The sequence below is a fragment of the Liolophura sinensis genome, chromosome 7, assembly GCF_032854445.1.
Source record: "Liolophura sinensis isolate JHLJ2023 chromosome 7, CUHK_Ljap_v2, whole genome shotgun sequence".
NCBI lineage: Eukaryota > Metazoa > Mollusca > Polyplacophora > Chitonida > Chitonidae > Liolophura > Liolophura sinensis.
This window is the reverse complement of record NC_088301.1, coordinates 10,368,622-10,396,354: the sequence shown is the minus strand read 5'-3', so window position 1 is coordinate 10,396,354 and position 27,733 is coordinate 10,368,622. Positions and strand designations below refer to the sequence as shown.

At 40.1% G+C, this 27,733-nt stretch overlaps 1 protein-coding gene across 3 annotated transcripts; it reads left to right on the top strand.

Annotated features, from left to right (window-relative positions):
- Positions 1 to 375: 375 nt before the first annotated feature.
- On the top strand, positions 376 to 26,630 carry LOC135469648 (DNA repair and recombination protein RAD54-like). 3 transcript variants are annotated; one of them, XM_064748192.1, is made up of 20 exons: positions 376 to 457; positions 1,488 to 1,613; positions 2,349 to 2,409; positions 4,140 to 4,278; positions 5,615 to 5,684; positions 6,997 to 7,074; positions 7,722 to 7,769; positions 8,488 to 8,556; positions 9,319 to 9,412; positions 10,688 to 10,812; positions 11,352 to 11,502; positions 12,528 to 12,634; positions 13,319 to 13,391; positions 14,600 to 14,755; positions 15,240 to 15,350; positions 17,295 to 17,418; positions 21,437 to 21,515; positions 22,862 to 23,041; positions 24,421 to 24,584; positions 26,180 to 26,630. In XM_064748192.1, the coding sequence occupies exons 2-20, from the start codon at positions 1,545 to 1,547 to the stop codon at positions 26,379 to 26,381; spliced, it is 2,100 nt and encodes a 699-aa protein (XP_064604262.1). In that variant the 5' UTR covers positions 376 to 457; positions 1,488 to 1,544; the 3' UTR covers positions 26,382 to 26,630. The 3 variants fall into 3 exon arrangements, with proteins under 3 accessions (XP_064604262.1, XP_064604260.1, XP_064604261.1); XM_064748190.1 differs by having other exon boundaries at positions 17,226 to 17,418; XM_064748191.1 differs by lacking the exon at positions 376 to 457 and adding an exon at positions 492 to 515 and having other exon boundaries at positions 17,226 to 17,418.
- The last annotated feature ends 1,103 nt before the right edge of the window (positions 26,631 to 27,733 follow it).

Below are 27,733 nucleotides of genomic sequence, written 5' to 3'. Positions count from 1 at the left end.
CTGTGGATGGTTGTGGGTTTCCCCCAGGCTCTTCTCTGTTTCCTCTTACCAAAATGTTGGCTGCCATTGCATAACTCAAATAACCAAATCAAATTTCTTGTATTTATCTAGAAAACCTGAAATTATTGCCATTCAGTTAAATTCTGCAGAGGCCAAGAAAAAGGTACACACGGTTTTGAGTGGTCAGTTGGGTCATGCCCCACAAACATATATTTATAATCATGGCCTACAAGCATCTGATGTGACCTGCAGGCCAGTATCAGTATGTAACACCTGGATTAGTATTTAACTTTCCAAATATTAAGTAACATTAAGCAGCAGTGAAATATCATGCATTAGTTCATTGCCCTTGTTTTTCACTGATTTTCAGAGAAGAAGTCATGCCCCCAGTCAGATTGGGGCTACTCCTACATGTAAACGAACAGTGGTGGAGGATGACATCACAGCAAATGACAAGGTGAGAAGCCAGGTGAATGTTACGGTAAACACAGGTAGTCCCAGGACCATATTCCAGGGTAAGCGATCGAGGTTGTTAGTTCTGTTACCCCTTCATTCGTTGTGAGATGTACATGTGCTCACGCCACCATGTCGTGTATGTGTACAAACTAAATCTGTGGGCACAATAAACACTGGTCACAGTTTTGAAAGGATTTCAACAGATATTTATGCACAGCGTGCAGTTATCAAGAGGACGGACCATATTAATTTTCAGGTCAGTCGACCAAAGATCAAACATACCCTACCCGACCCTTAACCACTTACCTAGTTATAGGAGAGGACACTGACGGCTAGGTTTGTTTTGTTAGTAAAGCACTGGGAATTACATCAGGTGACATTCTAAGTCAGAAATTTTCCTACTGAGTGTCCTAGAATAATACTTTCCATGGCATGTACTATGTGTTCTTTAAAAAAAAAAGAAAAAAGTTTCAGATAACAGTGACTCAAATAAATCTGAATATTTACAGTTTGTTTTGATCATGTTTGAGATTCAGTTGTACAATGAGGAAAAGTACACTAAACAGAGTAAAAGATACAAATACTTGAAGGCCACCATGTTCAACTCATTGGACACTGACCTGTTCAGTGTCTGGAGGTAGTAGTATATCTTATGATCTTGAATGCTTTCCATATTTACCTCGCTGTCTATATCGAGGATGCCATGTATCTTTTGTGTCGGTAACAAAAGGAGATTTCCATAATTCTGCCTTCTCATTGGCTAACGGACCACAGATCTAATTATAGGCCCAGACAATGGCAAATCCAACAGAGGTACATCTTCTGCTTGGTTTTCTATGTTCATTTTTTTTTTGCGCCATGTAGTTTTTCAAAAATCAAAAAAAAAAATTCAAAATTCTTGCTATAGGTACTTATAACTTTCATTTCTATGATAACTGAGACTTTTCTCTTTTTGTTCTCATGAAAGGGATCTTCATGTACCTTTAGCCATTATCTCTGACACAGGTGTCTTTTTTTTTTCTCTTCTACAGGTTAAGAGGCGAAAGTCTTTATCAGAGTCGGGTGACGGACACCCCAGCTCTCAGTTCATGTCACCATACCGCAAACCCCTCCTGTCCATCAGTAACCAGCCACTGCTGTTAGACAGCTCCAGCCATGTAAGTATCGAGACGTAATTTGTGTCATCTCACAGTAAACCCCTCCAGTCCGTTTGTAACCAGCCCCTGCTGTTAGACAGCTCCAGCCTTGTAAGTACCGTAATTTGTGTCACCTTACAGTAGACCCCTCCAGTCTGCAAAGTTGACTTTAAATGTATTGTGTGCCCGATTTTTAAAGTTTATTTATTGATTCTAAAAAAAAGGAATAAATCACCTTACAGCACACGAAATTGATTTTAAAGCTCGCAAATTGCCAAAACACGTGTTGTTGCTTTGCTTCAACCTTCTGTTGTGAGAGTTATTGCCCTTTGTTAACAAACTGTGTCAGAAAGGAAAGTGATGAAGAAATTATCATCTTTTTGTATTTTGTATACATAGTAATTTAATACATTTGTATTTTCAATATAATTTAACAACTGTCAGCATTGATTCAACCATCTAGATAAGTGCAGAGCAGTAAATTAGCTGGCTATGGTAAGACTACTGAGCTTTAGACAGTTTTATTTTTCTGAAACAGCCTAGTCAATTTTTTTTACAGTAGTTGATGAAATGACCCTTACCCAACTAACAGACCTTAGACGGCTACAGAATTTTTGTGAAACTGGACCCAGCTTTATTAGTACATCTATTGCAGTGATTGTCTCTCTATATACAAAGGAAGTCTAGCATGCTCTTGTGGTTTTGAAACCTCTAATTGGTGACATTCAAAGCATAGGTTGTTTTCCTATTTCACAGGAAGCATTCATTAGGAAGATTTTGAACAAACCTTTCAAAATCCCCATACCAAACTACAAAGGTAATAAACAGTATTTGGTTTTATTTATTCACTATGTAGTTCTTGTTGACAGTACAGACAACAGCGAATGTTTAGAAATTAGAATTATATGAACATATTGTGATTTCCCAAAGATAATATAATTATGTAATTAGTATGCATCAGTAAATAAATATACCATGTATTGATGTTAATATATATGGTAAATGACCTAAAGTTTTGCACGTGAGTTACTGTCGTTTACTTTCACACAATCTGAGTTGGCAGCAAGATGACAGAAGAGAGTGGTTAGCCCCTCGCCAGTTTCTTTACCCTGCATTGCACTTAGCAGCTCTGGTTGCTGATCCTCGTCACATGAGGTCAAGTCACTGACAATGAGGTGTGCAGGCCTCTAGACTAGTAGGCCTACATGTCTAAATATACCAATGAATGAAATCGAAGGAAGTATCAAGACAGGCGATGTCTATTCCAAACCTTTTAAATTCCAAACACTGTCTCAAAGCATGACCACGCCAAACAAGGAATGTCCATGCACAACGTACACTGAGGACGAATGGATTATTCGGGTTAGTCCTACATGAAAGTCACCTCACGCCCTTATCACATGAGCGGTTGTCTGCTGAGAGCCCTCATTATGCAACAAGTATGCATGCAAATGTATTTCAACTAAAAACGAATTTCACTGAGAAATATCTGTTATTAGCTTCCTGTGTTCCTGTAATTCAAATTTAGCATGTCAGTCTACATGCACATTTTGTTTCTTTACAGCCGGAACTGTCCTCCTCTTGCAGAAGAGTTCCGTTTCAATTTTTTTTATATAGGAAATCTCCCATTAAACACAGAAAACATACTCCATGCAAGGTTTCCCAAAACTAGCATGATTTACTTTTATCCTCCTATCACTGTGCGCGAGTCTGGCATATCAGGAGACAGGATTTGTTTGCGTTCGCACAACACCGTCATTTGTATCAAAATGAAATGCATGTTTTAAAATTTCCTGAATACAGTTTTGCCAAGATGTGATTTACATGTCGACTGATAAGATTATTGTTTTGCTATTCGCCAGCAAAAATCATTTGATCGATGAGTAAACACATGGAAATTTCAAGCCCTGCGATTGTAAGTGACTTCTGTTTACCTATAGATAAAACTATTCTTTGACACTAAAATTTCATTCAAGGGGCCTCACTTAAATCTCAGTTTGACATCTTGATCTCGTCTACTGGTAGGCCTAGTTTTCAAGTAGGTTTTCCTACCCCGGCTACAGCTATGTATACAGAGAGCTCTGCAGTGTATAAGCAGATATTTGACATGACACTCCACATGTGTAAAGGCACTATGTAGTCAGGCTTAATCTCCACAGGGTTTTCTCCAGAAGTCCCATTATCACAAAATAGTGACAATAAAACAATGAACCTGTTGCGAAGTGCTTGTACTAAAATCATTTTGATTAAAACTGAGGAAAACATGAAGTTATTACATTCTTGAACTGTCAGCATAATCCCCTGGTCACCCCTGATGCTCTCCCACTGGGCCCAGTCAATAACAACCACAATCAAGGCAGTGATTCATGGGATACACTTTCCAAGTCCCAGGGCGAAACTTTAGGTCATTTACCATATGTATTAATTTTTATTTGGAAGCTTTCTGCATTCTTTTTTTTTTTGTCATTTATTTATTTTTTTTCTTCATTTTTTTTTTTTTTTTTTGTATGTTAGTCATTTTACAGTAGTTTGCCAATATGTTTGTAGGAGCATGTTTGGGAAACCGAGCCTTGGGCCTTCGTCGGCAAGGGACAAGACAGCCGCTCCATGACCCTTATGAGGAGGGTGCCTTAGTCTTGTACACACCACCGGAGTTGTCTGCCCATGACAAGCTTAAGGTGGACATGTGAGTACACCAGTTAAGTAAGAGAAAGGATTTTGCAAGACTGGTCTGATCTGTCGTGTGGAGTTTCTTATTATTATGGTTATGTGAACTGGTGGGTGAGCCCAAACTGGTAGTGATGGTATTTTCAGAGCACTGGTAGGGCCTGTGAACTGCAAACTAACTGTCCTTGGTCTTCGTCATTGTGGCTTAAAGATGGTGTGGAGCAAAGGTGAGATCTACGGGGAAACAAAGAAATGTAGATAACCTAAATTTTTTTCCACAAAAATGTTATAAACTATTATTATTTGTGCTGAAACTTTTTCCAGGAGTTTATCATCCAACATGTACCTTCCAAACAAAACCACAATAGAGTGTCTGCTTTGGGAGCGGTAGATCCAGGGTCAGTCCTGGGTCGAGTCACACCTAAGGCCTTAAAAGAGAAAGTTGTAACTTCCTTGCTTCGCATTCAGCACAAAAGGGATAATGCAACAACTGGTTGACCCGTATTAGTATAATGGCTTGGGTAAAACTTGTCTTCAGTAAGGCATTTCAGTGAAGCAGCACAAGATAAAAGAGCGGTGGGAATCATAACCACAAAACCCCTTTCTAAGGTCAATAGAACTCTCTGAATCAGGCAACGTGCTGCATATGCATGGGTGAAGTTGGGGGACATTTACCTAGTTTAAATCTTTTTCAGTGTAGTTATTTGAAATTGGAAGTGGATAATTGTAACTAGATTGGATTCACTAAAGCTGGCTGTCAAAGTCAGTGGACAAAAATGCAATTTCTCATGACTAAAAGACATGCTTTAGTTAGAAATAGATGTTAAATTTTATGCGTTCGAACTGTGATAACCAGTATTTTAATGCATGAACTATGTCTTGCTGCAGTAAAATAAACAGGGCCATTGAAGTAGGCTGTAGATGTTTTAGGTAGCCCAGAGTCCTTGTAAGATTCAGGACGACATGGTAGGTATGTTTTTGTTGCTTGTTTGTGGTTTGGTTAACCAGGCCCCGGGATCATAAAGCGATCTTAGATTTGAGTCAAAAATTCAGTCATTACATTTTTGTATATTCTTGTCATTATTTTAGCTGAAATTTGTTGTACAAATAACTAACTTAGAATTTACGTTGTCAATCAAAATTTTTACCTAGTAACATAAACAACATCTTTAATGTGCTGTAAAATATTGACTTAAGTCTAAGATCGCTTCATGATCTCGGGGCCAGGGGTCTCAGTGTGACCAAATTTCTAATAGTGCTGCCTCACTGTATGACATCACCCTGCCACAATACACAGGTGCTTGGTTGAAGAGTCTGTACACTTAATGTCACCATGTCTGTTATTGGTTTGTCAGGGAGAAGCAACCAGTTCATGTGGTGGTGGATCCTATCTTATCTAAAGTCCTGAGGCCTCACCAGAGGGAGGTATGAGAGTCAGGGGCTGTATCAGGCAGTTGTCCTGTTATTTCTGGAAATAGATACTGTAAATGATTTAGGAGCCTACATGGGTCAGGTGGTCAGTGCGCTAGCGTAGCGTAATGACCCTGGAGCCTGTCACCAATGCGATGGCTGTGAGTCCAAGTCCAGCTCATGCTGGCTTCTCTGTGGCTGTACGTGGGAAGGTCTGCCACCAACCTGCGGATGGTTGTGGGTTTCCTCCTACCATAATGCAGGCCGTCCTCTTATTAGTGAAGCATTCCAGAGTCAGCATAAAACACCAATCAAATCACATAAATAAATAAAGTAAATGATCTAAAATTTAGCTCAAAGTGGATTTGTGGACTCCAATAAATGTCATAAATTTTTTTTTTTTTTTCAGTCTTAAAATATACATTTTTCCAGTGAGATACCCACCTTCCAAAAAAAGCTCAAACTCCTTTCTACAAGCAATAGAACTCTTAGAATCAAGGAGCAACTTTGTCTTGGACGACATTTGGAGTCATTTAGGATAGATCTACGACAAGACTAATCATCAGTGTTGTGTACATAATGGTTACTTAAAGAATGCGTGAAAAGAATCTCTAGAACAAAAATCATGGTTATATCTGTAATGCAAAACATTATGCCAAAACTTTTTTAAAAAGTTGTCTTCTTTCAAAATTATCCGTGTATTTTTGTTCATAAGATGAAAAGACATCGATAGTGAGTATGACTGCCAACAGCTATCATCATCACAACTGCAGGTTGTAGGAAAACTTTTTTGACTTTAAACGTGTAAGAACACCTCCTCAACTACATGTTAAGAACTAAAAACCATACATTCCATGTATCTGTTACACGATGTTAGTTTCAGAATACCAAACTCCATTGGTTTCTTTCTCACAGCAGATTTAGCTAAAACAAAGAAATTTTATTACTAGTTTTGAGGATCAAACTTGATAAACTTTGTAAGTTGTTTTTATTTCAGTAGGCAAAGTTTTTGTGACGATTGACTATATTAGTACACAGTTATTTCATCTAAAGTTTAAAGTTTTTTTCAGGTGATAAATTTTGTTTGATTCTTATCGATTCATCTGCCTTATGGGGCTGCTTGGGAATTTTCTTGTGAGTTTTGATTATTTTCTTGAGTTTTAGCTTTGAAAGTATACTTTTAAGTCTTTAGTAAGCTCCTGGAAATATATTTGTACATACCAAACTTTAGATGAAATACAGTATTTAGCTCATGAATAACATTTCCACATATATTTATGCTAAATGTGTTTGAATGATATTATTTGTTGCATCAATTTTTTTCCAGGGAGTGAAGTTCATGTATGACTGTGTGACTGGCGTCCAGATTGAAGGCAGCCATGGCTGTATCATGGCAGATGAAATGGTGAGGAAAACCTGCCTTGTAGGTTGTCAACTCTATCCTTGCTAAGGGTCTCCAGGCTCTCTTGCCTGCAATTAACTTTACTTGCCAGTTTAAAATAAAAACATTGAGCCCAATTAGTGTTTTTAAGACTTTCTGTGTTATTTACATGTGAACTTTGTTGTACACCAGATGATTTGTACCTGACAAGATGTGATTTGATATTAAGCTGCTTATTTGCAGGCTTGCTCTTGTTGATATCATCAGTCTCGTGGCCAATTTTTGGTCATGGTTAATGCGCTGTATTATAGTAAAACAGGTGGTCTCTGTGACCTTGGTGCGTATTGTGCCAGGGCGTTGCATTGACCGAGGAGCCTCTCAGTTGCTGTAAGTTCAAGTCCAGCTCCTTGCTTCCTCTCGAGCCATACATGAGAAGGTCTGCCAGCAACCTGCGATGTGAAAAATTGTCTGAAGCTATGATATAGTATCATGTAGTGTACTGTGTACTGTAACTCCAGATTACTGTTAACATTATGTTGACATTGATTGACCTGTTCTGTTTTGGTTATTTTTGCCAGTACTTGAAATCCCTTATGCCAATAATCCACTGCATCTGGTATCTTTTTGGTGTAAATTTGTGGATTTGTGAGTGTGAAACTTATGCATTTCAGGGCCTGGGGAAGACTCTACAGTGTGTCACTCTAACATGGACTTTGCTGGTAAGGTATCAGACATAAACTTTGTTTATCCATTTTCGCATAAATTTAGTTGGAAATTATGTTGTATAGGTTTAATGCCATTAATTGATAAGAAAACTGAAAACATTTCCAACGAGGGATTAAATAGTTCTGTACAAATGACTCTGAAAACATTTGTACCATATTTTAAGGTTTTAAGTTTTCTTGAATTTTTTTGGTGAGTGGGGAAGAGTGGGGGGGGGGGGGGCTTTTAATTCCATTAGGTAATAGGGTTTCTGAGGATTGTTTGACTAAGTTTTATATTGGAGTTTTTGTGAACTGGACTTATTAATGGCCTGGTTGACTTATATGTGTTTACTTTCAATAATTATGTCATCTGAAATTTGAATGAAGTCTTTTTAAGTAATAGAGCATCATGAGGTAACCACATACCAGTTTACACGAAAAAGAATTTTAAATAAAATAGTTGCCCTTTGAAATCATGCCTGAAGTCTTATGCTCAAGTCTACAAGAAAAGATTATTACCTTACTCATTTTGGACCGCTTCGGTGGGCTAATGGTGAGAGTGTTCGTCTGAGAGTCGTGAAGCCCAAGATCAAACCTGGTTCAGGTTATACCAAAGACATTAAAAATGTATTATCTTGGACTTTTTTTGGACTCCCATCATGTCAGTCTGGAAATAATAAAAACAGGGTACAGATTTTGATGTTGACCATGTTTTTCTTTTTCCACCAATTAGAAACAAAGTCCTGATGCTTGCGCCCTAGTAGAAAAAGTCATTATTGTCTGTCCAAGCAGTTTGGTCAAGGTAAGGGAGATAACTCTGAATACACTCCTTTGTGGAAAGTAATTGGGATGCAGGGGCCGGTTTCGCTATGCATACTTTGTGTTAAGTCACCCTTAACTAAGTGCACTTCATATCTCTACAACATACGTGGTCATGGTAGTTAAAGGCAAACTTAGCTAAGTGAGCTTCATGAAAGTGGCCCCAGGAATATACAATACTGTGGTATATTAAAGGAGAAGAAAACTTAAAAACATGACATTATAGGCTGAAAAGATCACATTTTTTGGTGGTATCTGTTGAATAATTTTGCGATTTTTCCTCGCCATACACGTAAAGCCTAAAAATGGCAAAGCTGGTATAAATCGGGGAGTCCGTCGTGTGGATCGTCAGAGATTTTGGTCCTGACTTTATTTATAATTTATCGACTTGAGGTACATATTAGAATTTTTTTTATAGCATACACCTGCGAGGAAATGCATACTCTTTTCAGTGGTAGTTGACTGATATTTAAATTGTCTTCTTCTTTAAGGCTTGTAGTCATCCTAAGGCCTGGTTTTATTTTCAGTGATTCTTGACATTAAGCTTTTTATCAGTTGTATTTTGTGTCATCTCAATTCAGGAACATCATTGTTCTAAGTATTCTCTTGAGTCAATTCAAATTTTATTTGACACCTGTGAAGTAATAACAAAAACTGTCAAGTTTTGTAAGAAATCAGTTCATTAAGCGCATATATCAACACAAAATCTTCAAAGCATGTTAAAATGCTTTTTTTTTTATTTCAGAACTGGGCCAATGAGTTTAACAAATGGTTAGATGGACGAGTCAGATGTTTGGCGGTGGAATCTGGATCAAAGGATCAGATTGACAGAGATTTGGGTCAGGGTCAGCTCTACAGGCATTATTGGCTATAGAGAGAGTGTCAAACTCATACTCCTCACAGTGTGTGTGTGCTGCTTGCTATGCTCGCTTTGTATCACTGGCACCAGTAGGCAAGCTTGACCTATAGAGCCTGTGCAGCGCACATGGGTTCGTTTAGGCTTATCCCCACCACTGGTCTCCGTGCGCAGTACTTATCAGGTGATCGTTACAATTATGTTGAACATATTTTAGATAAAGAGAATATGTGTGCATCAAGTATTAAAAGAAAGAATAGATTTGTATTTTGTCACATTGCTTCCTACCTTATCACCATGACCCCAGTGACATTGACCTTGTTCTAGATTTCTGTGCAAAATTTGCTGGTGGCGGCAGTGATGTGAAGCGAACAAAGGGAGCAACACATGCATTGCGAGGAGTATGTCTCAAACAGTTTGGATGCGTTTTTCTAGAATGTTACATGAATGTGTTTACAGAGCCCCTACCAAGATGTATGTACCCTAATTTTTCAACCATTTCACTTATGAAAGAGAGACTTTCGGTGCAATTTATATACATGTTTAATTTGATTTTGGAGACGAAAGTTTCATTGGTTGGGTTGGCCAATTTTCATAGCTTCACAAAAAGTTTAATTTTTTCTGTCTGCACAGAATAATGCCTTCAGAATATGCTTGAATAAACACCTTTCAAACATACATGTAGGACATGGATGAAGAATTACAGTAGCTGATCAGAAACATACTGTTATGTTTAAGATGAACTGTCACATAAAGCAGCAGATAGTAATTTTGATACTTGTAAGAGAAAAGTTAATAGAAAAATGAGAAAGGTAATACAGATTAATAGACATTTCATCAAACTCAAGCTCGATGACGTGTTTTCATATAAAAGGGCACTATATCCATGTTCAGGGACTGAGCCCTGGACGTGTGGTTAGAGGCACTTACATTTCAGTCTCAGGACTTATTATGTGTAATTTCCCCACTCTCACTGCTCACTCTGACGGTAAGCAGTCAATGACGCTCGTGGTCGTTTACACTGTCTAACGGTCACTGAAGCCCACTTGTCTTCCATCATCGTGGTGTGCATATCTGTGTGTCACAATAAGTTGCCTAAGGTGGGTTGCTTATGTTGGGCTCTCCAGGTTCCTTCACCCATAAAACTGACCGCCATTGTATAATTGAAAAATGTATGATGTTAAGCATCAATCAAATTAATAAAATATTCATGTTGTTTCTTCACTTCTCATTGATCGTGTGTATGTCTGCATTTCAGTACAGTTCATGGACCAGACTGGACGTAGAGTTCACCAGCCTGTTCTTATCATCTCCTACGAAACATTTCGTCTTCACGCCTCCGTGTTACACAAGAAAAGTGTGGGCATGATCATCTGTGATGAGGTAAAGTGACTGTTGATCATATAACCATGCTGCAGTTTGTGTGGAAAAGCTTGTTATTAGTTAATAAAAAACGAGGATTTTCTTTGAGCACTGGGTGCTACCACCAAAAAAATTGATGGGAATTGTGTAAGTAAGAAATTCTTGTCTGTGAGTGATATAATTTTGCTTTATTTATTTATTTATTTGATTGATTGGTGTTTCATGCTGTACTCAAGATTATTTCACTTATACGACAGCAGCCAGCATTATCGTGGGAGTAAATCGGGCAGAGCCGTGGGGGAAACCCACGACCAGATATAATTTTGATTATGTCTTATTGATATACATCATACATGTACATTACTATAGATTATTTTGCCATCATCAGTCCATGCAGCATTTGTTCTCTTTATCACTTATAACATTTAAGAACTATCATTTAATATAATCATGTGTTGAAGGTGATTTTTCAGTCTTGCTAAATGGAGTTACAGTACATGATTTTCTCTCTGATCTATTCGTCTCAATTGTCTTAGCCATTTGGTTTCTCTTGTATGAAGGGTCATAGGCTGAAGAACTCTGACAACCAAACATACAAGGCCCTGAGTGAGCTGAAAGTGGAACGGCGAATCTTACTCTCCGGAACTCCTATCCAAAATGACCTGCTTGAGTACTTCAGTCTGGTCCATTTTGTAAACAGAGGCATTCTGGGTAAAGAATTTTTTATGTGCTAATAATAAAGATCTCAAGAAAACATGAGTCCATGAAATATTCATTGGACTTGGTGCATCACTAAGGAAGTACTGGTGAAATGTTCACTGGACTTTGTAGATCCATAAGGTGTTAGTGAAAGATTCACTGGACTTTGTGCATCCCTAAGGAAGTACTGGTGAAATGTTCACTGGACTTTGTGCATCCTTAAGGTGTTAGTGAAAGATTCACTGGACTTTGTGCTTCCTTAAGGAAGTACTGGTGAAATATTCACTGGACTTTGTGCATCCCTAAGGAAGTACTGGTGAAATATTCACTGGACTTTGTGCATCCTTAAGGAAGTACTGGTGAAATGTTCACTGGACTTTGTCCATCCCTAAAGTGTTAGTGAAAGATTCACTGGACTTTGTAGATCCCTAAGGAAGTACTGGTGAAATATTCACTGGACTTTGTACATCCATAAGGAAGTACTGCTACTGCAAACAGTGTAAACTGAATAAGCAATTTCTAAGGAATGAAAATATGATGCCTGGGAACAGTTTGAATAAATGTTGCAAAATAATGACCAGCTGATAAAGAAGTTTAACCCAGAAGTTCTAGATGGGGTGTTTGTGGCTGTTGTCATGAAATGTAACTTTCTGGTGATCGATTTGAAAACTCCAGAATTGTGCAAATCTGTATGATTTTCTCAAATCTGTGTAATTTTCTCAAATTATATGAGAGTAGAAAACAACAGTGATGACTGCCCAGCATAAAAAGTTTTAGGGATTTCTGGGCATATTTTTGACCATGTATTGAAAATGAATGTACCTGTGTTTTCTTCAAAACACAAGTACATATTAGATTTATTTGAATATTTTGTCTCTTTCATGGGTTAGATACACTAATACATGCCATATATCCTTGGCTTTGCAAGGTCCTTATTAGAAGTTCAAATTTGTTCACATTTCCAGAATTACACAGCGAATAAATAAAGTGAGAGCTGGTTTTCAGTATTGATGTCTGTTACTAATTTTTGTTTTCAGGCACAGCCCAGGAGTTCAAGAAGAAATTTGAGACGCCAATTTTACGTGGGAGAGATGCAGATGCAAGTGATTCTGACCACAAAAAGGGACAGGAAAAGCTTGAAGAGGTAAATTATCAGAAAAAATTTTATTGTTTGCTCTGTCAGAATCCTCTACATTTCATCTTTATTTTTTCGTTATAGTTGTGAGGATTTCATGGACATGATTGTTCCATTTACATGTTCGTTCCTAGGTTAAAAAACATGATCAGAAAGTTTGTTTTCCCTCCAAAAAAGTGCACAACGAACATTTAAGGGAGTGATTGATGTGATGACTTGAAGGACACATGAAACATGATTTTATTTTTTGATGCGGAATATATGATATGGCCTAACATATAGTACTACAATAATTCTTATCTGCCGGTTTTTCTAAAAAGGACTGATTTGAGCATAACAGTTGCTGATTTTGGTCTAACGAAAGTGCAATCCCTTTTCCTAGTGATTGTTCAGCTTAGTAAGTCAGAATGTGTTGTTATCACGAATTGTCACACAAATATTAACCGTCAGTTTTTCAATCTCTGTTAGCACAGTGAGACAGCCGTACTGTTTCATTTTGCATACACAGTGGAGAACTTGAAGAGTAAGGAGTTAGCAACCAGCCAAGAGCTCTAAAAGAGAAAATGGTGTTTCACAAGAAATTCTCACAAGAAAGTCGAGTGCGAGACTGTTCACTGTCTGCACACCTCATTGGGCAGGGGAGATAACTCAAACTCACATAAATTGAGTGCTTGGACGTGTTTTCTGTTGCAGCTGGCCTCAGTTGTGAATAGATGTATCATCAGGAGAACTCAGGCACTGCTCACCAAGTACCTACCAGTCAAGAGTAAGTGTCCAGCTCATAAACTGTTATCTTCACCACTTCCTCCTGTCACATTGCAAGTTTCTATCTCAGATAACAGCAACCTTGTCCCATAGCAGTCTCTCGCCTCCATATCCTTCAGTTACACACCACAGGTCCAAGCTCCTGACCCCAGGATCATGAAGCGATCTTAGAATTACTCAAATTTTTAATCTTCAAATTTGGTGTGTTCAATTTAATTATTTCAGCTGAAATTTGCTGTACAATAACTTACTCAGAATTTATGTGGTCAAGCAATATTTTGACTTTATTACAATTTTAAAGTTTCTCTGCACACTCTGGTTTCCACCACCACCCATGAAACTGATCAGTCAATTGATCAGATGGATTTCTCCCATATTCATGCCTTCACTGTGCCCTGGCCTTGCCATGGCTTGGCTTTATCCTCACCATGTTTTACAGCCATATCCTTCAGCTTCTCACATATAGAGAGATTTCAGACTTACTTATCCATGTGTACATGTACTTTTATAGATACTGACTTGTCATCACTTTATGTGGTATCCGTGACGAATGCTGACACGTCATCCCTTTGTGTAGTTGTGATATCCATAATAAACAGGCCATTCTTTTGTGTGTTTTCCACCATACATGTCAGTTTTGATGAGAATACCTTGTGCTGTAGTTCTGGGTTGTATTGGCAGCTTCTTGGGACACTACACTCAGAACAGAAACAGGGAAATCCAAGTTTCTTCATGTGTGAACGCAGATGGTTAAGGTCATCATATTCATATCCCTAATGTGTATTTCGTACCATTGAGCACATGGCCATATCTATACTTTGATCACCAGCCTTGTATATGATTTCTCTGTTCTCTTTAGCTGAGCAGGTTATTTGCTGTAGACTGACTCCTCTCCAGACAGCACTGTGCAAACCTCCTCACCTCACCAGACCATACCACACAGCACTTCAGCACACCACACACCTCCTCACCTCACCAGACCCTATCTATACTTTGATCACCAGCCTTGTATATGATATCTCTGTTCTCTTTAGCTGAGCAGATTATTTGCTGTAGACTGACTTCTCTCCAGACAGCACTGTACAAACCTCCTCACCTCACCAGACCATACCACACAGCACTTCAGCACACCACACATCTCCTCACCTCACCAGACCCTATCTATACTTTGGTCACCAGCCTTGTATATGATATTTCTGTTCTCTTTAGCTGAGCAGATTATTTGCTGTAGACTGACTCCTCTCCAGACAGCACTGTACAAACAGTTTGTCCAGTCCAAGGTCGCAGAATGTCAGCTGACATCCAATGGCAAGGTAGCTCTGAGCTCATTGTCATCCATCACTCAGCTGAAGAAACTGTGCAACCGTAAGTTCTTGCTTGTCTTATGACATGTGAGTTCATGCAATCTCATCATATATTGATATGGCATTAGTTTATTGATGTGTTATTATGAATACCGTAATAATACTAATTAAGTGGGTGTGCTTCAATCTAAGGTTTGCCTTTTCCTCAGAAGGGCAAAAAAGCAAATGTATACATGTATGTCTGATAAACCTAACTCAACTGCTGATATGTCCACCTTGAGAAACATTGTCCGCCTGAAACATGTCAGAAATTGACTCTTCAGCTAAATTTAAGATTGAATTTTTAAATTGAAGATGAAACTGTTAACTGTGAGATCATCCGAAAGAGCATTAAATTTCTTGTCAGTCAGATATCAACACCAGTACTGTTATAGTAAAGAAGAAATGAGATCTTCGTGGAGAATGGAAGCTAATAGCCTTCTCAATGTTTTACATACACTTTCAAGTAGCTTGCTCGTGAGAGTTGTTTCCCCTGTTTGCTGCAGATCCTGACCTGATCTATGATAAGTGTGTAGAGAGAGCAGAGGGTTTCTCTGATGCCTTGGATTTGTTCCCTAAAGGCTACAGCCCGAAAGTCGTACACCCAGAATTCTCAGGTATGCTCCTTGTGTAGTTAATCATTCCTTTTTTGTTTTTCTTTAACTCTTTGAGACCTACGCTCGACTGCAGTCGAGCCACGAAAAACTCGTTTCACGGCCGAGGCTCGACTCCAGTCGAGCGAGTATCACACCTGTCATATGACGCGTAATAGGGGGAATCCCGGGAATTAGGTTATTTTTAACATCAACGGCAGGAGTCACGTGATCTTGGGGAAGACCTTTTCTATTTACAGCATGTCGATAGGCAGCCATCTTGATAGCTAGTTTTACAGAGTTCGACGTGGAATTTTGTTTTTGTTTTCGTGGTCAGCTGATAATGGCGGCGAGGTTTACAGTTCAGGAGGTGCTGGAGGAACTTCAAGCCGATAGTGATTCAGGTGATGATGACTTTGACAACGAAAATGACACATTTAGTGAGGATAATTCTGACATCGAAATTCGTGATTTTGCCGAGGTACAACTACAACATGCACAAAACAGTGAACATGACATGTCCGATACCGATAGTGGCGGAGGTGACAATGAACCAAGTGCTCATTCTGTCACTGGCACGTCAGATAAGGACTCAAATAATGAACAAATCAACGCCGATAGAGCAGATTCTGACAGTGATACTAACTCAGACCCTTATTTCTATTTCTGTAGGAAAGGGAATATCTTGTTTTGGAAATTGTTTTTTTCACATATTCAGAGGGATAGGAGGTGACTTTACAGCCACACCCCCCCCCCCTCAGACACAATTGTTTTTTTGTTTTTTTTTGGGGGGGGGGGGCACGTACAACCTAAAACAACAATATTCTGAAACATTATTACCTTTCCAACAATTGTTTCATTCATGTGATGACTGAAAATAAATATCTTCCTTTACTTCTGTAAGAAAACAATCACAAAATTGTCAATCTGTGTATTTTTTTAGAAGGTGGGGGATTTGCCCCCCCTTACATTTGTGGGGGGGCACCTACACCTTCAAATTATGTATATTCTGAAAGCTTATTCAATTTCCTACAAATGATGCATTGTGTGTTTTGACTTTACATGAATTCTTCTCACCCAAAATCGCTTTTGAAAAAAATGCTGTCGTTATCTAAAAATTAATCTAGGTCATTATGACATATGGTGTCAAACGAATGCAGTACCGAAATGGGTTAATGTGTCGTCTAGACATGACGTGGGGCACTTCATGAGCTGCTTTTAATGTCGTGAATAGCATAAGTTTTTCAATTTGCTAGTGAAATTTTACAAAATAAACTTTTGGTGATGATTTTTACCATCTGATTGTTGTAATATTTTGTATGGTGATGTTAAATTCACCGCAACCTGGCCTTAGACAGGGTAATTTGTAGATTCCCCCACTCCTACTGCTTGTGGGGAATATTGGTTTCTATAAGCAGTCAGATGTGCCTGTGTGGCACACTCTAACGTTGATTAGCTGAAGTGCACGTGTATGGCACCAATACGGTGGGCATAGATGTATGTCTTCTGTATGATGGTTTGTCAGGAAATTGTCAAAGTTTGGAAGTTTTCCTCCAAACTATAGTTTCCTCCACCCATAAAACTGGCTGTCATAATCAAAGGATACATGAAACAGTTTCGTGTTTATTTCTTAATATGTAGTTTAGAAGAGTACAAAAAAAGTCTCCACCTTGTTTTTATTGGGTAAATATGGCTGTGAAGTACAGTACAGTTTTCTAAAGGCCCCAGCGGTCAGTCCGAAAAATGTGTAACTTGCATTGATGAAGTCAACCATGAGAGCTATCAAAAAAAACTCTTTTAAAGGGGGGAGGGGGAGACAAAATTAAGGGTGCAAGGCTGTTCCTAGGAAGCTTTTAAAATGGGAATTCTCTTTCGTTTCTTGTTTCAATTTTTGAACAGATGGTTACCGATTTGTTCTGGAAGAGGAAAATGATGTGGTGTTCTTGTTTTGTCTTCTGTTGTGCCTAGGAAAGTTCTTGGTGCTTGACTACCTGCTTGCTCTGGTGAAAACTCAGACAGATGACAAGGTCGTGCTTGTCTCCAACTACACACAAACCCTGGATCTGTTTGAAAAACTCTGTAATCAGCGACGGTAAGGCAAACTCACAAAGAATATAGCAGATAGTGCACCAACATTCTATAATACAACAAAATATTGTTAAAGTGAAAGATAATTCAGTCAAACAGTGAAGGAGTAGGTGAGTTATCTTATTAATCTATCTCAAGGGCATTTACTCTGTTTAAAATATTTCTTCCTGTAGAAGAGAAGCTGATATTGGTACTCGTTGATGTTTGATTTGTTTGATGTTTGGTGTGTGATAAAAATGTTATCGATGGATACTAACAAATCATTTATTTAATCATTGATGGATGGATATTTAATAGTTTTATTTTGTCATGGTGCTGAGGAGTGTACAGGAGTTCATGCTTGTACCACACAGATATATAACATATAATATATTTATTTTGCAGCAGTCATCCAACAGTTTTACTAGGTACTTGTAGAAAATTTTAGTATACCTGAAAATGAAAATTCAACACGAATATGTAAAGTTATTCTCATCATGTAGTTGGTTTTGCCTTTATGAAATATATGCTACAGTGATAAAATCATTGGCATATCTTGAAGGTGTGTAATGAAAAGTTGGGACCTCCATGGCTGAGGTGGTGTTGTGTGGTGTGGTCTGGTGAGGTGAGGAGGCAAGTGGTGTGCTGAAGTGGTGGGCTGTGTGGTGGGGTCTGGTGAGGTGAGGAGGCAAGTGGTGTGCTGAAGTGCTGTGTGGTGTGTTCTGATGAGGTGTTTAGCTGTGTGGTGTGCTGAAGTGCTATGTGATGTGGTCTGGTGAGGTGAGGACCTTTATGGTGTGGTCTGGTGAGGTGAGAAGCTGTGTGGTGTGCTGAAGTGCTATGTGGTGTGTTCTGGGGAAGTGAGGAGGTGTGTGGTGTGCTGAAGTGCTGTGTGTTGTGGTCTGGTGAGGTGTGAAACTGTGTGGTGTGCTGAAGTACTGTGTGGTCTGGTGAGGTGAGGAGCTCTGTGGTGTGCTGAAGTGCTGTGTGATGTGGTGTGGTACGGTCTGGTGAGGTGTGGGGCTCTTTGGTGTGGTCTGGTGAGGTGAGGAGGTGTGTGGTGTGCTAAAGTGCTGTGTGGTGAGGTCTGGTGGGGTGTGGAGCTGAGTGGTGTGCTGAAGTGGTGGGCTGTGTGGTGTGGTCTGGTGAGGTGAGGAGGCAAGTGGTGTGCTGAAGTGCTGTGTGGTGTGGTCTGGTGAGGTGAGGAGGTGTGTGGTGTGCTGAAGTGCTATGTGGTGTGGTCTGGTGAGGTGTTGAGCTGTGTGGTGTGCTGAAGTGCTGTGTGGTGTGGTCTGGTGAGGTGAGGAGGTGTGTGGTGTGCTGAAGTGCTATGTGGTGTGGTCTGGTGAGGTGTTGAGCTGTGTGGTGTGCTGAAGTGCTATGTGGTGTGGTCTGGTAAGGTGAGGAGGTGTGTGGTGTGCTGAAGTGCTATGTGGTGTGTTCTGGGGAAGTGAGGAGGTGTGTGGTGTGCTGAAGTGCTGTGTGTTGTGGTCTGGTGAGGTGTGAAACTGTGTGGTGTGCTGAAGTACTGTGTGGTCTGGTGAGGTGAGGAGCTCTGTGGTGTGCTGAAGTGCTGTGTGATGTGGTGTGGTACGGTCTGGTGAGGTGTGGGGCTCTTTGGTGTGGTCTGGTGAGGTGAGGAGGTGTGTGGTGTGCTAAAGTGCTGTGTGGTGAGGTCTGGTGGGGTGTGGAGCTGTGTGATGTGCTGAAGTGCTGTGTGGTGTGGTCTGTTGAGGTGAGGAGCTGTGTGGTGTGCTGAAGTGCTGTGTGGTGTGGTCTGGTGAGGTGAGGAGCTGTATGGTGTGGTCTGGTGAGGTGAGGAGCTGTGTGGTGTTGTCATGAGGTGCTGTGCTGTGTGGTGTTGTCATGAGGTGTATAGCTGTGTGGTGTGGTCTGGTGAGGTGAGGAGGAGTGTGGTGTGCTGAGGTGCTGTGCTGTGTGGTGTGGTCGTGCGGTCTTTAGCTGTGTGCTGTGGTGTGATGTGAGGAGCTGTGTGGTGTGCTGAAGTGTTATATGGTGTGGTCTGGTGAGGTGTGGAGCTGTGTGCTGTGGTGTGATGTGAGGAGCTGTGTGCTGTGCTGAAGTGTTATATGGTGTGGTCTGGTGAGGTGTGGAGCTGTGTGCTGTGGTGGGATGTGAGGAGCCGTGTGGGGTGGTCTGGTCTGGTGAGGTGTAGAGCTGTATGGTGTGGTCTGGTGAGGCGAGGAGCTGTGTGGTGGGCTGAGGTGATGTGCTGTGTGGTCTGGTGAGGTGTGGAGCTGTATGGTGTGGTCTGATGAGGTGAGGAGCTGTGTGGTGTGCTGAGGTGGGGAGCTGTGTGGTGTGGTCTAGAGTGGTGTGGAGCTGTATGGTGTGGTCTGGTGAGGTGAAGAGATGTGTGGTGTGCTGAGGTGCTGTACTGTGTGGTGGGGTCTGGTGAGGTGTGGAGCTGTGTACTGTGATGTGATGTGGTGAGGAGCTGAGGTGCTTTGCTGTGTGGTGTGGTCTAGAGTGGTGTAGAGCTGTATGGTGTGGTCTGATGAGGTGAGGAGCTGTGTGGTGTGCTGAGGTGCTATGTGGTGTGGTCTAGAGTGGTGTAGAGCTGTATGGTGTGGTCTGGTGAGGTGAGATGTGTGGTGTGCTGAGGTGCTGTGCTGTGTGGTGTGGTCTGGTGAGGTGTGGAGCTGTGTACGGTGGTGTGATGTGGTGAGGAGCTGTGTGGTGTGCTGAGGTTCTTTGCTGTGTGGTGTGGTCTAGAGTGGTGTGGAGTTGTATGGTGCGGTCTGGTGAGGTGAAGAGATGTGTGGTGTGCTGAGGTGCTGTGCTGTGTGGTGTGGTCTGGTGATGTGTGGAGCTGTGTACTGTGGTGTGATGTGGTGAGGAGCTGTGTGGTGTGCTGAGGTTCTTTGCTGTGTGGTGTGGTCTGGTGAGGTCTGGTGAGGTGTAGAGCTGTGTACTGTGATGTGATATGGTGAGGAGCTGTGTGGTATGCTGAGGTGCTGTGCTGTGTGCTGTGGTCTGGTGAGGTGTGGATGCATTTCCTCCACACATCAAGATACTGGGAAATATGAATGTAAATGTAGGTGTGCATATCACACTCTGAGTGTTCACAAAGAAACTTAAGCTCATAAAGAAAATGGAAGGCCAGATGTGATACGATATCAGAGGTCAAATCAATAATTGATAGATCTGTAACGTTCAACCTGAGATGCCACACAGCTTGTGAAAATAACCTGTTAAATGAAAAGTTTGAGTTCTGCAATATTGGTGTCCAACAAATGAATGGGAATAGAAAGCTGTTGTGAGAGTATTGTTTCTCAGAAAGGATTACCTGTACACACAAATGCAAACACTCACTCTCTCACACATGTACATCAACTAGAAAGGCACCAAGGGCTATTACAGTACTTTAAGAGGGCCTCCGTGGCAAAAGCTGTTAGTAGTGACTAACCAGTTTGGATGCTGTGAGTCCCAGTGAGGCTCATGCTGGCTTCCTCTCCAGCCCTATGTGAGAAGGTCTGCCAACAACCTGTGGATGATCATGGGTTTCCCGATTTCCTCCCTTCTTAATAGGGGAGTTTTGAGTTCGAACTCTGTTATTGCTGATGGTGAAAAAGTCCTACCATATCATTTAACCTGTCAGAAATGTTAAGTAACTGTTGGTGGCTACATTTACTTTACCATAGGCATCTGAGAAAAGTCACACAATCTTATTTATAAGAGGATGGAGAAAATTGAGGACATGAAAGTTTATGAACTTAAGAAATTCCTGCAGGAAAGAGGTGCCATATATGCCTCCAAAACACACTGAGATAGGTGATCAGTAACTTATCTTCAACTAGACTTGCATAACTTTTTCCACAAGTCACATGATACGGTAGGACGACTCCTACCTTTACAGATGAAAGAGTTTGAACTCGATCCTCTCCTGTGCTGTCTGCCCTCGTATAAGTGAAATATTCTTGGGTATGGCATAAAAGACCAATCAAATAACTAAATAGTGTACTTACAGTTATATTGTATGTCAAAACATTTATTATATCCTGTATCTGTTATGTTTGCAGGTATCAGTATGTTAGACTAGATGGAGCCATGTCTATCAAGAAAAGGGCAAAAGTTGTAGAAAGGTTTAATGATCCCAAGGTATGGAGAAAGAAAAATACTGCTAAATGTGTGCATGAATGTGTTTTCTGAGCCTTAGTTTCAAGTGGAATTATGTTTCATGAAATACCTGATGCTAAAGTTTGAAGTATTGTTTATTTCACTCTTTTTTTTTTTACCTAGGGTTTGACTACTATGTGTAATAATATAGTTAATAACCTCTGCAGACATACATTTATCTGTGTGTGATGACTCAAGGCTGCTGTGGCTCTCATTATAGGAACACCCCTCCTTGAGTTGCTGGGTTAATTGGCTAAATTTGCACCATGAGTAAGGCTCTTTTGGCACCCAGTCACACAGAAGAATATCATTCATAATTCATTCTCGAGTTGCAGACAGCTTTTTATGGAACAGGTGGTGTGGAGATTACACTTGGTTTTAAATATTAGGAAAGTTAACACTGTAAATCTTTAACCTTTTCGACCTTTTTCCAGCGGAATTTATGCATACAATTACTATGAAAACTGATTTGATTATGTCACTGTACAGATTATTTCTCTACACCCCACAGTTTTCTCTGAATGTTTCAAAATGTTTGTCTCAGTGGTGGTGGAAGAATCAGAATATACTTGCATGCTCATTGATATTTAATATAAATATTAAAAACCAAATAGGGGATGTTCCAGTCTGTGTTGAAAAAAATAATTGTGTAAATTTTGAATAAACAAGGTTAGGTTTTTTACATTGTGTCATAAAAAATCATCAAAACACACCCATACCATTTGCATTCAAACTGGTAAGTTTCCAGTTAAGTTTTTATCTAATTAAAGACGCAAAATGTTTAAAGTTGTGGCTAATTAATAGAAAATACCACTTTGGCGGGGAGGGGGGAACAGTATACAACTATAGACCGTAGCATGCCTCCTTGGTTGATTTTTTCAAGATTGGGCTGCATGGTCATTGTGACTATTCAACAATGCCAGAAAACTGATCCAGTTGTCCAACAGTATATTGAAAGTTAAGTCAAACTTAAACTTTGTGGCATGGTGCAATGACCCAGGAGCCTCCCACCAATGTGGTTGCTGTGAGTTAAAATTCAGCTCATGCTTGCTTCCTTTTCGCCCATATATAGCAAGGTCCGTCAGCAACCTGTGGATGGTCGTTGGCCGCTGTGGTATAATTGAAATATTCCTAAGTACGGCGTAAAACATGAATCAAATAAATAAATAAATCAAATAAAAAGATTTAATCTGTGCATTAGGTTAGGTTGGATGAGATGTACTTGAACATTACCTGTTTGAATTATCAGCCCCATGTGTGCTATGATTATACTCTGCTTATTTATACAAATGTAATCAGAGGAACATCTTTTGGCTGAATGTTTACAGTGCCCTGAGTTCATCTTCATGCTGAGCAGCAAGGCTGGTGGGTGTGGCCTGAACTTGATTGGAGCCAATCGGCTTGTCATGTTTGATCCAGACTGGAACCCAGCCAATGATGAGCAAGCCATGGCAAGGTGCTGGCGTGATGGACAGAAAAAACAGTGCTATATATACAGACTGATTGCCGTGAGTGGGTGTTGTTGTGTTTCTGTTAGCTGCTCTCACATAGAGGATGTGTCATGTGTGTAAGAGGCTCCCAGGAAGAGGGCAGAGGGAGGGTTAGGCAGGTTTAAACAAGTCGTTTAATCATTTTCAAGTTAATGAACACAGACTTTTTCCCCCGAAAAAAAAGAGAAAAAAAATTCCTGGTCTTTGATTACTTGAACTGGAGCCGTTAAGAGAAAGGTTTTAGGCGTTAACATGAAAGTGTCTGGTACATGTGAAACTTTCTGGGTGGAATTCATAAATGTTTTTTTTTTTTTTTAAGGTGCGTGTAGTCTTGTCTTTTACACAAGGGATAAACACCAGTCCGTGTGGGTAGCTAAACAGTTATTTGAACTCAGGAGCTCAGACAGTTCTCCATTTAGCTGTCAGTGGGTCACATTTGAATAAATGCTCGTTGTCTCATTGCTGTGAAACCCACACATACCCCTAATTTCAATCAGAAATGATGCTTTAACACATCATTTCTGAGGAAGAGTTAATGCAGGATTCCTTCTGGTTACAATTTAGTAGCCAATAAAATGATTCTTTTTGACATTGGAGATAATGTAACATGGGATAAATTTTGTACCAACATATTTCTTTGGGGGAATAATTCTGTTCTCAAGACATGACAGTGAATATCGTGCATCTCTTGCTCTTTGGTGTCTTGGTGTGCCAATCAAAAACTTCACAAAAAGTACATTTTTTCTGTCTACCCCACAGCAAGTCTTAGTTACTAAAAAATTAGGATGACATTGTTCTTCAATAAAATAATGCCTTACAGGTGTGATTGTTTTTGTTTCCACTTGGTGTTTAGTTTATAAACATACTCCAAAAAAAAATCTCACTTTTATGACTAACATCAAATTGTTTCATAGAGAAAAAAATGCACTCAAATTGACCTTGTAGGAAAACACATATGAATGTGATATCTGGTTAATGTAGATACAATAAATTAGTACCTTTTCTTAAGGATGAAATGAAACCAGCCAAGGTTTATATGCATTTACAGGAAATCTCAGGAATTCCCATGTTATCATTTTATAGAATTTATTTCCGACATAGATGTTCTAGAACATTCTTTTTCATGTATAAAGCATTCCCAAATCACTGTGTGCTCTTCATATTCTGCTTTGTCATTTCCTGCTATATTTAATCTTAGCTCTGCCTAACTATATTTTTTATATACATGTGTATTCGTAATTTTTTTCTTTTTTTTTTTCTTTTTTGTGTAATGTTAATTTTGTGAGATCCATGGGCTGTTTTACCTGAACATGAGCACTATTCACAGATTTCCTCAGAAAGGAGAAAGTAGCCAAACTGGTCTGAGTACAAGCACAGGTTTGTCTTCTAATTCACAGACTGGGACAATAGAAGAAAAGATATTCCAGAGGCAGACCCACAAGAAGGCACTTAGCAGTTGTGTGGTAGACAAGGAAGAGGATGTGGAGCGACATTTCAGCCTGGGCGAGCTCCGTGACCTCTTCAAACTGAATGAGTCTACCATCAGCGACACCCATGACAAGTTAGTTGTGCAAAGACAAACGATTGTACCAGTATTCCCAGCTGACGTCCAGATGCTCTGGTCATTATGTCATGCTGTATTAAAAAGGACAAAAATACATGTAAAAAAAAAAAAAGAGGAAAAACAAGAATATATTATCATTAAAAAAAGGGGCCTCCGTGGCTCAGTCGGTTAGCGCGCTAGCGCAGCGTAGTGACCCAGAAGCCTCTCACCAATGCAGTCGCTGTGAGTTCAAGACCAGCTTATGGGGGGCTTCCTCGCCGGCCGTACGTGGGAAGGTCTGACAGCAACCTGCGGATGGTCGTGGGTTTCCTCCGGGCTCTGCCCGGTTTCCACCCACCATAATGCTGGCCGCCATCGCATAAGTGAAATATTCTTGAGTACGGCGTAAAACAACAATCAAAAAAAAAAAAAAAAAAATCATTAAATAAATGTGACGGCTGCCTCCTGCCATAGGTCACATGTAAGAGAAATGTCGTCAGTCAGGACGGTGTCATTAGTGTATTGTGCTAAGTGTTATCTGTTTTTGTTTTTTTACCATTCTTTGTCTGAGAGACGACTATGGCCAAGTGTGGTGATGGTGTTTGCTGTTCAGTCCTTAAGACACACAAGATGGGTTCAAAACTGGCCTTGGACACAGAATTTGTATACTGTCGTTGTTCATTGGCCTTGGAGATAGCAAGCTGTCAGCAATGCTTGTGTGGCCATTGTGCAGTCTAACATTTGTGAAGGACCATCTTCCTCCACCATAGTTGGGGCTGAGGTGGCCAAGTTGCTTGGCGTACCAGCACGGCGCAATAGTTCAGGAGTCTTTCACCAGTGTGATCTCTGTGAGTTGAAGTCCAGCTCATGCTCATGCTGTTATTTAAGAGAAAAATTCTTGAGTTCCCTCTTAGGATTTTTTAAAATTGATATCACCATTAAGACAACATGAGATTCTGATCTCCATGCATGGCCCAGAAGCATGGACAGTTTCCGTGGTTGACTCTAAATGTTATGGAAATTCCACGTTGCATTCTGCACCCTAAATCTGAAGTCCTGAGTTGGGCCATAACTTTGAACTTAGCAATCTGGGTACTTCCCTGGCTTGGTACTCATCATAATGGGATAATGTCAAGTACAGATTAGCTTGGTGTCATTTTACTGTGACTGGTCAGGGCATAGTATATGATACCATAGGATGGTCGGGGGTTTCCTATTTGGTTTCCGCCCACCATAATGCTGGCCGCTGTCATATAAGTGAAATATTCTCGAGTACTGGTGTCAGTGTATGTATATATGCACTGATATAAACCATCCAACATGAAGATGGAAATACACAAACTTTTTGTCTTTGTGATGTTGCATGACCAAGATATTGCAGTTCAAAGTAACCAAACTATGAAGCGCTGTAATCAACGTCGCCCAAATCCGGGGTTGCCTTTTAATTAAAGCGTGTGACGTACGAGTGACAAGACATTGTGTTTCTGATTGCTTTTATAATTAAGGCAACATAATTTAGGAAAGTGTTGAGAATTATGAAGCTTTGTGCAAGAGGTCTCAACATTGATTCATTTGTATCGCTAATGTTTACACCGTTCTACCTGTAATTTCAGACTGAAGTGTCGTAGGTGTGTGAACCAGATCCAGGTGAGGCCCCCACCGCCAGGCTCGGACTGTAACTCTGACCTCTCCCAGTGGCACCACTCCACAGACAAGAAGGGCATAGAGGATCGCATGCTGAAGGGGGCGTGGGAGGCAGCCGTCACATTTGCCTTCCACCATAGGTCACATGAGGAACAGCGCAAAACTGTCTGACTGAACATCTACACCCTGGCAGCACTGACATGAGGCACTCCACCAAGGAACAGATAATCTGTTTTTGAGTGCCAGGGACAGAAAAACAGTGCACATCCTGATGGAGATCAACAAGGTGCCATTTTTACCACCAAGTTTGAACCAAAATGTACACACTATATGACCAAATCCCTTACTGGTAATAAACATGCTGTATGTATCAGAAGAGGTGAATAGTAGAAGCTTTGTTTAAATCTCCTTGCTGTGGTGAAAGCATGTGGTGCTTTGACAGAAATTAACAAGCAGCCCGAGCAATCCTCAACGGCTTGGTGACTGTAAATATGTGATGTGTCAGTATCACAGAAGAAATGTACATGTGGTGAGCTGGTATGAGTGTGTGAACAGTGTGTCAAAACCTTTGTATCATGGTCAACATGAATAACATGAAAGGTGTATGGCATGATGAAATGAATGGGCTGTCAGATGAAGCTTTCTTGTCCTAGACGAAGGCCTGATCTGATAAATATGTTGATTTCTAGTGGTGGTCAGTCTAGAGATATATCATACTGCAAATCCGAGGAACAAAAACATACTGCAGATCTGAAGAACAAAGAGGTAGGAAACATGGTAAATACACAGGCATGACTTTAACCAAGCAGTCCATTTTTGTCCATGTCTAGTAATAAACAGGCTGATACTTCACTGCACATTTAAAGTAGTTTAATGTATTGTTGCAGTACATGTTACTAATGGTTGTCACATTGAGCGTGGATGAAAAGGAATCCTATTTTCAGCTTTTACATGATTTTCAAAAGTTCAGATGACTGACTGGAAATCCTAGCTTTGTACAAACTTTGTAGGTTATGTAGATAAAGGATTAAATTGGAAACATGAATAGTATTAGTGCTGTCTACTAGAAATGAGTTTGCCGCTAATGCAGATCTGTGAACTTTTCGTGTACTCACATCATTAGGCCTACTCAAACAGAATACGTTGTTTTATGTTGTTCATATGGTCCTGTTTACCACTGGTTAGAAATCATGATTACTGGAATGTGTTAGTGACCAGTGAAGTCTGTGATGTAGAGGCACATTTCTGACATCTGATACAATCGTGGCTGTTTCAAATAAACCTAATGCCTTATCTTGTCAAAGATTAAAAAAAAAAACACTGTTACTCGAAAACTGTCAGTACCGGTAGTGGTTCATGTAACTAACCTAATTTTTCAACCACTACTGTGAACAATATTTTGAAACAGCTTGAGAAAACTATGGAGTGTAGAGAAATAATCTGCACAGTTTTATGAAGCTTGCATTTTTGTTGACACAAGTGAATCATTTTTGGTGTCGTCTATTCATCATAATTGTATGCGT

What these genes read in the sequence shown, in the direction of transcription:
- LOC135469648 (XM_064748190.1), top strand. Translation starts at nt 1,545, where the DNA reads ATGTCACCATACCGCAAACCCCTCCTGTCCATCAGTAACCAGCCACTG. An exon ending in TGTTAGACAGCTCCAGCCAT is followed by an intron (nt 1,614 to 2,348) that starts GTAAGTATCGAG and finishes CCTATTTCACAG; the next exon opens with GAAGCATTCATTAGGAAGAT. An exon ending in GTATCATGGCAGATGAAATG is followed by an intron (nt 7,075 to 7,721) that starts GTGAGGAAAACC and finishes TATGCATTTCAG; the next exon opens with GGCCTGGGGAAGACTCTACA.